Source organism: Aedes aegypti, chromosome 2, assembly GCF_002204515.2.
Source record: "Aedes aegypti strain LVP_AGWG chromosome 2, AaegL5.0 Primary Assembly, whole genome shotgun sequence".
In the NCBI taxonomy this organism is placed as follows: Eukaryota; Metazoa; Arthropoda; class Insecta; order Diptera; family Culicidae; genus Aedes; species Aedes aegypti.
The window spans coordinates 303,031,419-303,047,673 of NC_035108.1; the positions used below are offsets into that span (position 1 = coordinate 303,031,419).

The 16,255-nt window shown below is 35.1% G+C and overlaps 1 protein-coding gene across 1 annotated transcript in view; it reads left to right on the plus strand.

Annotated features, from left to right (window-relative positions):
• The window catches only part of LOC5574491 (A disintegrin and metalloproteinase with thrombospondin motifs 7), a 430,129-nt gene that overhangs the window by 408,517 nt on the left and 5,357 nt on the right, over positions 1–16,255 (plus strand). Inside the window, exons 7-8 of the mRNA XM_021839596.1 lie at positions 12,595–12,903; positions 12,971–13,839. Of these exons, the coding sequence (XP_021695288.1) occupies positions 12,595–12,903; positions 12,971–13,839 (1,178 nt within the window). The remainder of the gene's footprint in view (positions 1–12,594; positions 12,904–12,970; positions 13,840–16,255) is intronic.

Below are 16,255 nucleotides of genomic sequence, written 5' to 3' on the forward strand. Positions count from 1 at the left end.
AGAAGAAGTCATTTTCGAATTAATTCAAATTTAATGCCAACATTTAATAATTAAATAATATAACAGGCCTAACAATTACTTTATTATTTCATTACCCCGTTGACTATATATTAAAAAATAGTTTTCAAAATATCACAGGTTATAGATGATTCATTCTTGATCCGGGATTTATCTAAAAATGTCTACAGTCGATTCTCCACATCTCTATGTTCTACATCTCGATATATCTCCCTATGTCGATGATTGCTTCGGCCCTTCATTCTGCATACGATTTCTCTCTTCATATCTCGATATCCTCCTTATCTCGATATCTATGTATCTCGATGTATTCCTGTTGATTTTTTGTTCTCAATTTCCTCTCTATATGTCGATATGACATTATCAAAGGTTACTAGACCAGATTAAAGCGATTTAGAACTATTTGTTAACTCGAAATGAAGTTTGTTTGTTTATTATTTTCCTAATAACGGAGTGATTTTCAATCTAGTGTTCATTAAATTAATTCTCTTTGTCCCGATCTCGCCCTATCTTGATGGTCCCTTCGATATAGAGATGTGGAGAGGCGACAGTATGAGGGAACAAAATATCCGAATTTTACGTTAAAATCTCGAAATACGGCACGGACATCAATATTTAACCTTTCCTAAGGACACCTCCGAAAATTCATCCAGGGAAATCAAAGGAAATTTCTTATCGGATTCTAAATCTAACATTTTAAGAATCACCTACTATTATGGGTCATTTCAAGTTGTATTGCATTCAGAACACTGCCGTGAATCGCAAGTCAGTCCTATATGTAAAAAGTAGGCATAGAGAAAATTGACTGATAAGTTTTCAAACTCTTTTTTCATACAAAAATTCACAAAATTTCAAAAGTGTTGAACATATTCCTACAAATTTCAACGATACTTTCCTGAGAAGAATATAAATATGACCTAATCACAATTCATGTTTGTGTTACACGGTATGGAATGTAATTGGACTGACATGCGATTACCTTTCATTATGGGACAATTTGACTTCGGTGTTTTTTCTTAATTTCATCCATCAAAAAGTGTTGTCTCATTATTTTAGCTGAAAGATCATTGGAAGTTACTCATCAAGATCATTGGAAAACTGATTTCAACTCAATTTCGACCAAAATGCAGATGGGGCTGACTTGCGACTCACGACAGAGCAGAGTGACATGTAATCATGACTATAATAGTGTGATCAATGCACTATTTACCCAAGTAACACCGAAAACATAAATCCAAATTTAAAAATACACAGTTTGTCCTACAATGATTGCTAGAAAGTTTTTGAAACATGTCATGTCTCACGTAAGTCGCTATTTTGTTTCGTTAAACCTTTCAATATTGAACTTGAATGGACATGTTCTACTAAGGCATATAATTTGTTTTGCAATACAAATCTACCATTTTGCTGAAAATGTTCTAATTATGTTTACTATGTTTCAACCATATTATGTTTTATATTTCTCGAAAACTTATTCAAATAGTCTCAAGTAAAAAAAGTGAATAAACATACTTTATTGATCCTACGTGTTTCGCAGGCAAAATTCCACATGTTCCGCTCCTATCCCACTAGATTTTTCACTTTCAGAACGTTTAATTTGCGGATTTACAAAACGACGAAAGTAAGATTTTCAACTTTCGCAACCTAACCATTACTTTCGCCGCCCCGCTGTATAGAGAGACAAAGTGACTTAACCACGAATCAAAACAAAACACTACTTGAGCCGATTTTACACTGGTAGAAAAACGGCGAAAGTAACTGTATGAAAAGGCTTATCATTTTGTTATGATTATTTTTGTTGAACATAATAGAAACTACCTAGTTTTTGATCGCGATCTGATTGTATGCAAAATTTGAGCGATGTACACGGCGAAAAAATGTTAAAAAAAGTGATTCATTTTAAAACAGTTTTAAAAGACAGCTTGTGATTCTTCTCAATAAGTTTTCTCAAAACCGTATGAAAGTTACTTACGTCAATTTGAAAAAGTAACCGAGATTTGTCTTCTTATGTTTATCAAAACATGTATTTGGTTATATGTCTTATTTCGGTTGTTTTAGACATGTACGACAAACAAACAGTCTCAATATGTCATATTCATGTTACATGTATATCATAATATATACTCTTTTCAAACATGTTCTGAATAAACAAATTATGTTTATTTTCAGTCAAATATAAGTTTTTCTAGTTGTCTATAAAACAAATGCAACAAAAGTGACATTTAATACTTTGGATAGCATAGATGATACACTGCCGGCTAAGAAATTCGCCATATGGTGTTCACTGAATACTTTTAAGCAAATGTTTTGAGTAAATTATTATTTTTAAGGTATGCTCTAAATGCCGATTTATCAATTTATATGAATGAATAGAGTGTGGTGGTTGTTTGCCACTGTTTAGTACGAAAAACGTTCAATGGAATTACCTAACTCGCTTACAGTTGTGTTCATGCAGGGCATACGTGTTTTTGTGAAAAATTGTTGGAAAAAATATAAATACTTAGAAAACACTTCATAGTCATTTGTAGAGGGTCTTGTTTTCCGGACTCAAAAAAATCCCGGGATTCGGGATTTTATTTTTTAAAATCCCGGGATCCCGGGACAAAAATCAAACGACTATAAAGCGGTCGGAGCGGTTATTGAAGCTATGTTTAATTTTATAGAGCAGGTTCATAATAACCGAACCTGTTCTAATCGTGATGCTAAAGGTATAGCTGATAACAATCACTCTCAAATTTTACCATGTGTTATAATCATGCCATTTTGTTACGTTGGTATGTTATATGGAATTGTCATGCTTTTAAATTATTGGGATGACAGCCACAGGCATGTCTTCTTCTTTCTGGCATTACGTCCCCACTGGGACAAAGCCTGCTTCTCAGCTTAGTGTTCTTATGAGCACTTCCACAGTTATTAACTGAGAGATTACTATGCCAATGACCATTTTTGCATGCGTATATCGTGTGGCAGGTACGAAGATACTCTATGCCCTAGGAAGTCGAGAAAATTTCCAACCCGAAAAGATCCTCGACTGGTGGGATTCGAACCCACGACCCTCAGCTTGGTCTTGCTGAATAGCTGCGCGTTTACCGCTACGGCTATCTGGGCCCCACAGGCATGTAAGCCTTGGAAAACACCGGGAAAACTAAACGGTTACGGGGAAGTAAAATGGCATCGTTAAAATTTTAATAAAATGAAAATTTCAACCACCAAAGCATTTGTTGAGAAACCTGCACCGTTTGAGAAACCTGCTATAGTTTATTGAAAATTACTTTACCAACATACAAAAAACAAATTCAAGCATAAGTGGCCTTAAACCTCATTAAAAACACTTATTGAGTAAGCTGCAATAACTTGAATACATGTTGATTCCCGGAGTTTTAAACTAGTTAACCCGCAAACACTTTCGGATTACGAAACTGAAACATCATTTCGAAACTCATCTATTTATTCGTGCACCGATCGTGTGCACTCAACTACTGAACAACCAAGTTCACACAATTCATATAGAGCACAACTTTATCCAATTTCATTTCTGTGCATTAGGTGTGTTCACTTTAAAAATCCCACATACATTATCAACAGTCACCAGAAAAACAAGCTGCTTGTATGACACAAAACATTTTAAATTGAAAAACATTTGATTTGAAAATAATACAACAATATTTTCTAGTTCAACATGCTATCCACCATGGGCGTGGCCAATAATCGAAAAACTGACTGTTTCTGATAGGCTCTTCTTTCACATTAGTACATATTATGCGTGGCGCGAAAAATTCTCGCACCGACTATCTTAAAAAACGCTTGTAGATCGCCGCAGAAACTTCAAACCGTTTCGGTGTCTTCTGCGCGATCATGCCTTAGACAATCAGGAATAATCACGCAGAAGATACCAAAACGATTTGAAGTACCTGCGACGATCTACAAGCATTTTAAGAAGTTTTAAAGATCGCCGTCGCGATAAATAATCGCGCAATGCACAGTAGTAAACTCTTCTATTAAGGTATTTCTGAAATATAAAAGCAAGATCTTTTGTAATATCATTGATACAATATGTCAAAGTTAGAGTTTTTAAGAAAAATAGATAATTCAATGTATACTTTGTATACAAGGTATACTTTGAGTGCAATATAATGCATAATCGTAATATTTTATGTAAATATTTATACTCTGTTTGAAAACTTATTAAAAAACTATCTTGAAAAGATAAATCGAAATATAAATTTGCATTTTAGTTCGGGTAAATGTAAAGAATACAATGAAAAAATATATTAGAGTTTTTATTGAATGTTTACACATCTCATACTTTTTTGTCCCAAGTTTATGCCCAAGGGCACTTCAAGATGTAAACTGAAGGGTACCGTAAATTCGGGTGTAATTGATCAGTAGGGTGAAATTGATCACCATGTCACGCGATTTTATTCCTCACTAATAGTGCGCAAAAATTCATTGCAACCTATAGTAAATAAACGTTATTTTTCTTAAATAATGTCTAATTGTGTATAGTGAAGTTTTTTTATGTCACAGAATGTTTTTTTCCATGAAAATAATTAAAAATTCCAGAATCAAGTTTAGTGTGAAATTGATAGACATCTATAAACTTCTAGTTCTTAACAGGGATTTGGACATGGTGTAAACCTAAAAGTTTGTGAGGATGCTAATAATATATCTCCAAAACAGATTTTACTATCAAAACTCTTACCAATTTGCTTGTTTTGTTGAAAAATTTGATTTTCTGCTGCAAAGTAGGGAAATCCTTTGGACATTGCCTACATTTAGGAGTTTTTCGCGGTATTCTTGAAATTTAATTATTGATTATTTCCATAAATATTGTCTCGTTAAGAAATTGGCAAGCATATTTGGATTCAGGAGGCCCAAATTAAGTATGTAAAGTTAATTTCAAAACTAACAATAATCACATTGACAAGTGATCAATTTCACCCCGAAACGGGATTCCCCAATTTTTAATTTTGGAGCTGATTTTTAGCACTAACATCACATTTGTTAGAAAATTTCGGTGCATGAGCCAATGAGGTTCACCGTCGTACTTGTTTTACTGCATTTAGTTGTGTGGTATTGATAACATTTTAGAAAACATACCAAGAAAGCAGTGAAAAATGATCAATTTCACCCGAAATTACGGTAGCGAACATTTTAGCTGCACAAATTTTCACTTTTTTCATTTAGAGCTTTTTTTAATGTTTTCAGCATTTTTAACAATATTCCTTAGATAACAGCTATAGACTTTTTCAGAAAATAATTGAACATTGCAATATGATTCATTTTATCATAATCATGTGAGTCCTAATATTTCTAATGGTTTTCGCAGCGTTTAACGCACAAATGGTCTATATGCATGTTAGTATCAAAACTCATTATTTCACTATAGGTTTATTCCAAAAGTTTGTCTCAAAAACTTGTTTTTTTTTTAAACAAAACAACTAATTTGCTTTATATAACTTGTACATTTCACATGAGAAGGCAAACATATTTTTGGCCGCTAGTCTATATGGAAACCATCCATAGTGCTATTTCGGGAAATCCCGGGAATTTAGAAAATATCCCGGGATCCGGGATTTTTTAAATCCCGGGATTTCCCGGGATATTTGTCATAAAGTTTGTCGGAATAGTTTTTGGTAATAACCTGATTAGACTATTTTATTTCGGGTACAAATCAACAACGGTTCGTAAGATTTGAGAAGCAACTTCCATGCTACAACTTCCATTTATGCTGTCATAGTCAAGTGATTTATCAAACTTATATCACACTGTAAATTTATGATCACACTAGTTGTCCCTGAAAACTTTTCACTGCCTTGAATGAAACAATGGCAAATGATTGGCAATGAAATTTTCGTCTTTCCCAAAACACTCGTCATACAGTGTGTCTAAGGGGACCATATTTAATTTTTAATTTAATTTTGAATATTTACCATAACGATGAGATTTTTGTTTTGAAGCTTTGAAAATAGTAATAATAGTTTAGTAAAAGTTCAGTGTATTATTAGAAAACAAAATAATGAACTAATTTGCAAAATGTGATGATTCCTTTTTGGAAATATTTACTTGGCTTGATGTCGAAAAATGTATATTGAGCGATTTATAAGAGCGAATTGATTTTTTCGAAGTAAATGTGCATACATATTTCACCATAATTTTTGATTCGCTTATTATTTTAGTGTTAAATAACAGTTATGCAATCAAAAATGAAGGCTTGTCAATGTTTGCACTTTTACATTTTTTATTGTCGACCACTACCAAATGTTCTCAGTATTTTGTTGCGTTAATGGTTTGTTGGACAAAGTATAATTCATAATTATGTATACCTAAATCCATATGATACATAATTTTGACAACAAAAATATGTTGCACAAGCTCCACCTTCTGCGCTTTTCCAGTCATATATAAGTATGAATTCCAGTTTTTTCGCTATGAAACAGAACATTCTCATTAGTCATATTGAAGTCATTGTGATTTATATGGGACATGTTGTGTTACTTGGGTATATTTTTTCAGTCGGAGTCGGGGAATTACACTAGGGTGAAAGCACCGGTTTTGGCCACCTAAGAGAAAATATTTTTAATAAAATATGGAAAGCCCTACATATACTTCACACTTTTTTTTAATATATGGAAGGGATTATTACAGAGCACTCGCCAAATACGCCAAATGAAAGCTTTGAATATATTTATTATGAAAAAACTACAAATTGAACTTTAACACTTCACTTTTTGCAAAAAAAAATATTATGCATGCAAAATATCGGAACTGAGCATACACCTTATTTTCGCATAAAATCGCCTTGGGTAATATAGGCCACCAGAACTAGTTTCAGCCACATTTTAAACTTCGGCCAATCAAATTGTTTTCTTATAAAAATGGCCAAAATAGAAAGACCCTGACTTGTTGAGGTGTAAAACATTTTAATTTAATTTATTTATTTATTTATTTTATTTCGTCAATCAATTGTAGACTACGGACTGTGCATTTTATAAAGTGGACACCTTGTACATGCAATATCTTTTTAATTTCTCAATGAAATTGCAATCGGTTTTCTTTATATCGTTCGACAAATGTTGTACAATATTATGATAATAGCCCGTCATTCGTTTTGGTAACAATGATGACTTTTCAGCTTGCATTTCAAAGTGATAAAACTTAGTCTTGATAATTTTTATTGACTTGTAAAAGTATCACTGTACGCGCTAACATGCATAAAGTATGCTGATAGTTTTTCATCTGATTCGATGCAAAACCAAAACTGATTTTCTTTTATTCGAAATCGTGAGATGAATTAGCAACAATCATTAACGACGCGAACAAATTTCAATGCCAGCCTTCTTCGCCTTAAAATGGTCGATTTCTGGATGCTATCAAAATCTATGATTATTAGAAATTTTCTGGAAAATTCGACAATCTTTTAATTTTATTTTCAAAAAGGCTTGTTCTTCGAAATCATCATCAATCAAAAGCCTGCTGCAAAATATCAAGTTATTCTTGGAGCAACATTTTACCAGATATTATACAATCATTTTTTCACTATTTTTTAGGTTCAAAGTACGTCCTGACGGAAGAACAAATTTGGTATTAATATAGAAAATAACCTACGTCATTATAGAGTTGTTTATTTAGTCAGCACCTCACATTTAAAGAACAACAGAAGAACAAATGTGATATTGTCAGAAAGCCATTCAAAGCAAAATGACAATCATCAAAATTGGCAACACTGCTGCAATAAAATCTATTTTTTTCCACGTGTTGTTTTCATAATATACTATTCTGCGTTTCCCGATCAAAATATTTGGAGAAAAATGTTTCAGCAGAACAACGACCCGAAGCATACTGCCAAGAAGACCAAGTCTTTCTTCCGGTTTTGTCGGATTAAACCGCTGGAATGGCCTTCACAAAGCCCAGACCTCAATCCCATCGAGAATTTGTGGGCGATTCTCGATGCCAGAGTTGACAAAACTGGTGTTACCAACAAAAATAATTATTTTGAAGCCTTGGAGCGCGCCTGTGAAGAACTAGATCCACAACACCTACAAAACCTGGTGAAAAGCATGCCGAAGCCCCTTCAGCATGTCCTTAAGGCCAAAGGAGGACACATTAACTATTAAATTGCTTTTTTTTTCTTAAATCATCTTTTCTGGGGTCAAAAAAGAAGTGGGCACTTATTTTTTCTTAATACAAATTGATTTTCTTTTTCTTTGAGTAAAACTCTATTTTTATTAAAATTTCGTAAGTGTAACTTTAAAAGAATATCAAAAATAAAATATCAAAAAAGATTTAAGTTTATTAACTTTAATTTGAACCAAATCAATGAAAGAAATTCGAAAACTGGTAGTGTGGGCACTTTATTTTGCCTATTAGTGTATATTAAAATCGTTAACAAAAACCTCTTCACTCCTATTTTTTCGTTCCAATTAGTTTCAGTACCCAAAACAACCGAGAAGGATGAAGTTACTATTATTTTATAAATTTCTTTCATTTTTAATGCACTCCTCATGCGATTGAAATTTTGGCAATATACCAAAATTTCGATAGCATTGGCTTCTGAAGAAGTTTTGGTTTTGCGTAGCATTACTTAAAAGTCCAGATCCATCATTAGACACAATATAAAATATTGTGTAACAATTGTCTATAAATGTACTTAAAATACCAACCAATTCATATGAAGCTTGCATAAACACATATTTCATTCTGCAGTATTGATTTAAAGTGAAACATCTCTGATTCCAAATATGGCCGTCACAATGGCCGACTTACGCTCCTAATCACACTTTCAAAAGCACTAAATGAAAGGAATAAGGACTGTTCATTTTATAAAGTGGACACTTTGTTTATGCTATATATTTTCATTTATTGATAAAATCGTAATCGATTTTCTGTTTGAACTATTATTCTACAATGCTATATAAATATAAAATCTTAGAAAATGCTTTTGATTGAAGAGCTAAATAGTTTTCCAAAAACTCCTAAGAAAAGCTGTTCGTCATAGTTTAACATTATTTTTCGCGAAACAAAAATCATAATTTTCATGAACAAATTGTATTTTTGTATCCTTTACTGTTATACTAAAGGTATAGCTTTGAAAAAATCTATTATATTCCACCATTCTCTGACATTGGATAACTTTAGTGATTTACCCATTTATGGCCAAATTTGCTGATACACCATCCTTTCACTCCCAACAAAAGAGAAAAGTAAAAAGCGTGTCCAAAACTAGTTTGGATTACTGAAAAAAACTATATTTGTATAAACTAGAGCTAAATCGTGAGTTTAAACCACAGTCTTAAGCATAAATTTTACTATTTATGGTAGTTTTACTAAAAAGTCTCATAAATTTTAAAATCATGTACGCATATTTATCGATCTACAGCAAATTGTAAACTGAACGAAAAAAATCGAATTTTTCAATTGGTAATCTCAGAATAACATATTATGAAAATAATATTTGGAAAATAAAATCGATTTTATTACAGCAAAGTTGCCAATTTTGATGATTGTCAATGTACTTTGATAGGTCTAAAATAAAGCAATTGTGTTTCTATTGTGCTTTAAATGTGACGTGGGGACCTAATAAGTAACTCTATGGAGGCGTAAATTATTTTTCATATTAATACTATATTAGCACTTCCGTCAGGACGTATTTTTAACCTTAAAATTCTACTTATATCTATCTACCAATCTACCAATATTTATCTTTAAAATTATACGGGAAAAATAATTTTATTATATCTGTAAAATTGTTGCTCCAAAAATAACTTGATTTTTTCCATCAGGCTTCTGATTGATGATGCTTTTGAAGAACAAGCCTTTTTGAAAATAAAAAATATAAATTGATTTTGATAACCTCCAAAAATCGCCCGTTCTAATCGTTGTTCCATATTCGTGTGAAATTTCATTATTTTGGAGAATTTTATTATCACAAAATTGTACAATACTAGTCGAACGATGTGCAAAAAATCGATTAAAATTTCATACAGCATGCACAAGGTATCCACTTTATAAAATGAACAGTCCTTAGTAATTCCTCGATCAGTGAAAAAAAAAAACTAAAATAGTAATGACAGTGCTGTTAGTTGCGTATTTTGTGAGATTTATGCCTTGAAAACTTCTAGATGAATTTAGAGAATCTAGAGATTCTAGAAAACTTGAAGATGAATTCCAAGTTGTTTCACCTTAAATTTATTTCTACTAGTTGTCTCGTATGAGCTAAGTGAACTTATTTTCCGTCTATGCCCGGACACATAAAAATAATGCATATTTTAACATGAACATGGCAATGCAGGAGCTAACTATGCATATATGACAGTGCAATGCACATTTGCTACTCCGTTATTGAACAGACCAATCGTAGTTTTACAGAAATCCAATAAGTGGGGCTTAAGGTTAACCAATCTCAGTGTGCACAAATCAAGAGCTCAAAATATAAAAAGCAATAACGGTGCTGACCACATCCTTACGATAATTAGGTATGGGGAGAAATATTGGTAATATAAAATTTGTTACTACAGATCAAATAATCTCCACAGTTGCCATGAAAAATATATTGGTTTATTGGGATAAGGTAAGGATCCGGAAGTCACCTTTGGTTGGAGATATGATTCATGATATATTTACGCTCAACCGGATTCACGATATTATTTTATTACCGTAAGTTCCTTTCGCTAATAATTTCACCAAAATTAGTTTTGATATAGTCATTTGCCATATTAAGCAAAAACTCGAATTCTGACATATTTAACAACTTATATGAAAAACGATATGAAAGTTTTTGAAATCTTGTTAAAAGAGATTTTTTTTGTACAATTTTGTGCACAACTGGTAAAAAAACTCATTCTCCTAACGGAGTCTAAAGTCTTCGAAATACAGCGAATTCGGAAACACTGACCACGATTTGCGGCATTTTTACATCTCCACCTAAATCGAAGAGCCTGAGCTAGAGGCTTCAATATGTTGCTAGGAAAATGTGTCTAAAACTTCGTACTGATTATTTAAAACCCAAATTTATGGAAGGAAGTAGTGAACTTAGAAATTCACCCTTCTTTTTGCATAATCATAGATGTGACCTTCTAAAAGGTTTTTCGAAAACTCATGCAAACGAAAACAGCATCAACGGTGCGCCAGACATTTAGGTGAACGAGCACCGAAATAGTATGCTTTTGTTTCTATGCGTCGAAAATTGGATAAATATTTATTCCAACACGTGGCATGTGTCCGGTTCGCGGAGGACGATGCAGCCGAAATTCTGTACGCAGTCGGAGTCCGGCTATTAAACGCATGCCGAAAATTCTCGCCCCACAACGGGAACGAAAGTGATTTAGATTCCGGGCCCGGTTTTGCGAATGGTGATGGATAAACCAACCATTCATCAAGATGAGCATAGACGAGACCGGCATGTGTCCGTGGTCAAGGTTTTCCACTGTTTGCCATCAGCGAGCGCCAACAGCTGTTGTTTGTGTTGGGATCATGCTGTGGAATGCGCTTTCGGTGGGCCTATCGTTGATCGATATTCCGTTGTTCCATTGTGGAGAATTCAAATGTTGCTATGGATAGCCGGGGCCTCCTGGTAGGGGAGATATTTTCCCATTTCCCGCTTGGGGAATCACCGGAAATGGGAAAATATGTATTTGAGAAATGATATTGCGGGCAGTTCACAGAATGCAGTAGAATTATTAGCCAATTAAAAACTTTAGCGGTAAGCTTCAGAAGCAGCCCTAGTTCTAGCTTTTTCGAACAGTAAAATACTAATATTATTTTTCTTTCTATTTGTCTGAAAATTTGGCCGGTGCCCATTAAAGATTATGAGATTGCGGTTCTAATGAACAACCGGTTCAAAAGTTTGGTCTATCCTTGGGTCTATCCAATGTTGAGCCATGTTTTTTCAGTTTAATTTTAGAAAAAGGTCACGACTTCAAGTAAAAAATTAGAAAACAAAATTGAAAAAGTGTTTGTCAAAATACCTACGAGCTAAGATTAACTCATTGTCCTTCGAATGAGCCATTGGGAGTTCCAATTGGACGTATAATCCCTGGAATATGGACAAAACATTTTGTATGTTTTTAGGGTGTGAACCTAAACTTTTGCATGGGACTGTATAATCGACGAAGCAAACAAATTTACTGGATCTGACGATAATCGTTAATTGGCTGTTACACCCGGTAAAACAACTTATGTCGCAATATTGAACAGTCCTAGTCGTAGTCCTCGATGAGATTCAAACGAAATGAAGTGTTCACCTGAATTCTTCACACAGTTCTGCACACCATTATCGTTTTTATCAGCGTTCATAATTTTCCATAATTCTACGCTTTGAAATCAATACATGGGGGGCTGTTATTCAAGGCATTTGCGAAAGCCTTTTCACGAATGTTCCGACCTAGTAACTTCCAGGTTGTTAACTTCCCAAGTTCCGGTTTGACAACTTTCCAATAGCTCGTTTGCTACATGTGATAGCCGAACAGGAGGTTAAATATGATAAATATATCAAAGAACCAATATATTGTTAACCAGAAGGTACCAACATGTTACTCCATTACTCATAATCTTCATCCTTCTAATTCTATTCCTCAGCTTTGAAAACGGTCGAACATCAGCGGTTCATCATCAACGGTGACTACACCATATCGTTGAGCGGGTTTTACCAAGGCGCTGGAACCACTTTCGAATACCGCCGGGTGGACAGTCTCAACAATGGGTCCGTCAGTAGTTTCCGCAAAATCGAGGGCGTCACCGAGTGGATCACCTCTCCTGGGCCCACCACGGAAGCGATTGAGCTGTATGTTCTGTCGCAACAACCGAACCCCGGAATCAAGTACGAATATCTGATGCCGATCAATACGAACCCCATTCTGGATTCCGGCGAGGACAACAGAGTTGATGGTAATGTGACACTGATCAATTTAGAATATGAATATTAGTCAAATCGTTCGTTTTTTCTACATGATAGGTCTTACCAACGATATCACCGAGAAGGCCAGCTTCCGAGTGCCGAAGCAACGAATCATTTTGAACAATACGCTGCCGTCGAGTACAACGAAGCCACTTCGCAAACGGAAGTTCCTCTGGAAAGTGATCGGATTCGGCGCTTGCAGTAAATCCTGCGGAGGCGGAGTTCAACAGCCGGTCATAAAGTGTGTTCGTGAAGCTCCTACTCGAGTGTTCTCTCCCAAGCGCTGCGCTCATCTTGCGCAACCGGTACTGAACGATCATCTACTGCGATGCAATACGCAACCTTGTCCGGCTTACTGGAAGCTTTCCGAGTGGAGCGAGTGCAACTGCGAAGATGTGACCACCGATGATGAAGCGTACAAGACTCGCGAAGTCAAATGCGTTCAGGAGCTGATATCCGGTATCGTCATTCAGGTGAACAGTGGAGCTTGTATGGAAGAACAGCCACCGGCGAGTGAGAAATGCGAGTGCGTAAAGCACCCGAAATCGCCTGCAAAGGTTAGGAAGCCACCCACCGTTGTCAACCACCACCATCATCACCATAACGGCAACAATCATCACAATGGACATAACACTCAGAACGACATGCAAATTACCAACGGATACGGCCGTACCAGTTTGGACTCCAGCAGAATAAGTCAGCAGGTGGAATCGAAGAAGACCGGCATTTGGTTGACTGCCGATTGGAGTCAACGGTGCTCGGCCACGTGCGGCGTTGGACTGCAAACGAGATCCATCTTCTGCGATCGCAGTTCTTCGACCAACTCGGAGCGGTGTGACCTGCGGTTTACCCCGGATACGACCAGAGAATGCACCAGCAATCGAGCGTGCGAATTTGGTGAATGGTTTGCCGGACCTTGGGGATTGGTGAGTATCCTACACCTTTAAACCCATTCAATTTATTGTATCTTGTGCCAACGCCATCTTACAGCATAGCATGTCCATCGTAACCTTCAAATTTTTGCCACCTTTTGAATGTTCCGTTCACCGTAGAGTTGAGCACACTCGTGATTCATCATTTGCCGCCACATACCGTTCTCCTATACACTAGCAAGAATTTGCATGAATGAATGGATGAATGAATAGATCTGTCAAATATCGTTCCTCGGCTGTTCATCTAGGCTTTCCGCACAACACCTTCTAGTGCAATATTGACTATTCAGATGTTTATAAAAAAGCTTCTTCCACTTTTTGATCACCTCAAGTTCGTCCGTCAAGATACTCCCATCCATATTTCTGCCAGAAATGCGTAACACGAAGCCTTTACAGGATCTGTTGAGCTGCTCGAAGAGACGCTACGTATCTTGAGACTGGCACAGCTGAGCCAAATCCTCGTACTCTGATTCCTCCAGATCAATATTGTTCCACATTCTGCCGGGTTGCTTGCTACACCATGATCGCCCATGCTTCTTCTCATCTCTTCTCTGCTTGCAATCCTCGTCGAACCAATCGTTCCGTCGACTCTTTCTACACCCGAAATTGCTTCCATCGCTGATGACCGAATCGTTGATGTCTGCTTTTATTGTACTCCAACAGTCCGCAAACTTCATCAAGCTCAACATCTTCTGGTTACGTTGCCTCGATTTACTGTGCGTATGCGCTGTAGTATGCATTAGCACCACCGTTGATAATGACGGAGAAGTGTCGTCCATCAATCGGAAGGTAATTTGTTATTCTACCCGCCTTGGTAAACTCCACGTGCTCGAATACGGAAGACTGGGCTGCAAAGTAGAAGCTATAAATACAGCCATTCCATGAAAAACCGGTCTAGTAAGTCACCGAATTCCGTGATAATTTGCTATTTTGTTCCTTGCCCGAAATAAGGGTACACGAGGTTTTGGATTTTTTGATTAGGGTGACCATTTCCGAAATAGGGTGATAGAAAAATCGCGATTTTGCAAAAAAAAATTATTTTTAAAAAAATTATAACTTTTGAACCGTTCGACCGATTTTCAATTTTCTTGGACGAAATGAAAACTAAAGATTTTGACTTTTCAAGAAAAGTATATAATTTCACAAAAATTGTGTTTCTACATGACAAAAAAAATCGAAAATTTCCTTTTTTCGTGTTTTGAAGGCTTTGGGACAAAAGGGGCTATTTCTGTTCTCATTTTCTCTTGAAAGTTCAGAAACTTATACGTTTACTATCAAATTTTCAGCGATGTATCTTTTACGATATATTTTTTTGAAAATAAAAAAATCAGTCATTTTTCATCGGCACACACTGTAGGCGTCAGCGCAAAAGATTTATTATTAAAAAAACATAGCTTTTGAACAGCTCAACCGACTTCCAATACTTTTTTATGGAATGAAAGCTTCAAATTTCAACTTTAAAATAAATATAGAACCCTGAAAAAAAATGTTTTTACATGAAAATATATAAAAATTTCCTAAAAATCTGAAATTTTTTTATATATTTTCATGATAACTTTTTTTCAGGGTTTTAATTTTTTTCTGAAAAGCTGAAATCTTAAGCTTTTATTCCATAAAAAAGATTGGAAATCGGTTGAGCTATTCAAAAATTATTTTTTTTAATTAAAAATCTAATGCGATGAGACTTACAGTGTATGCCGTTAAAAAAAAAAACTTATTTTTTATTTTCAAAAAAATATATCTCAAAAACTAAAAAACATACATTGCTAAAAATTTTACGTAAGCGTTTCTGAACTTTAAAGAAAAAATGAGAACAGCAATAGCCCCTTTTGTCCCAAGGCCTTCAAAACACGAATAAACGGAAATGTTTTTATTTTTATTTGTTCATGTAAAAAAACAATGTTTATAAAATTATATACTTTTCTAATCAAAAAATCCAAAACCATGTTTTTCCTTATTTCGGATAAAAAACAAAATAGCAATTTTTTACGGAATTCGGTGACCCACTAGATCGGTTTTTCATGGAATAGCTGAATAATTGTACTAAAGTTGAAGTAGCAGCCTGTGATCGTCAACTCGAACATAGGCCTTTTCATGGGATAGGTCCGACATATATACACGTCTGTTATTTCCATAGAAGAACTGTCAAAGTGCTTCAAGATCAGCTGATTTGAAACGTCTCGTGAAAAGACCTATTCTATCGTGCCACACGCCTATCGCTATAAAGGCTGCTCCAACTTCGAGTAGATAGCTCTGGTAGATGGTGTGGTTACCTTTAAACTTTTCCACCATTGATACCTTGTAAAGGGATTTGGACCAGATAAGATCTACTCTGGACGCTATCCAATCGGTCATTCAGAAAGCAGAGGTGGAAATCGAGCATAGAAGGTGTGGCATCCCTTATTGTGTG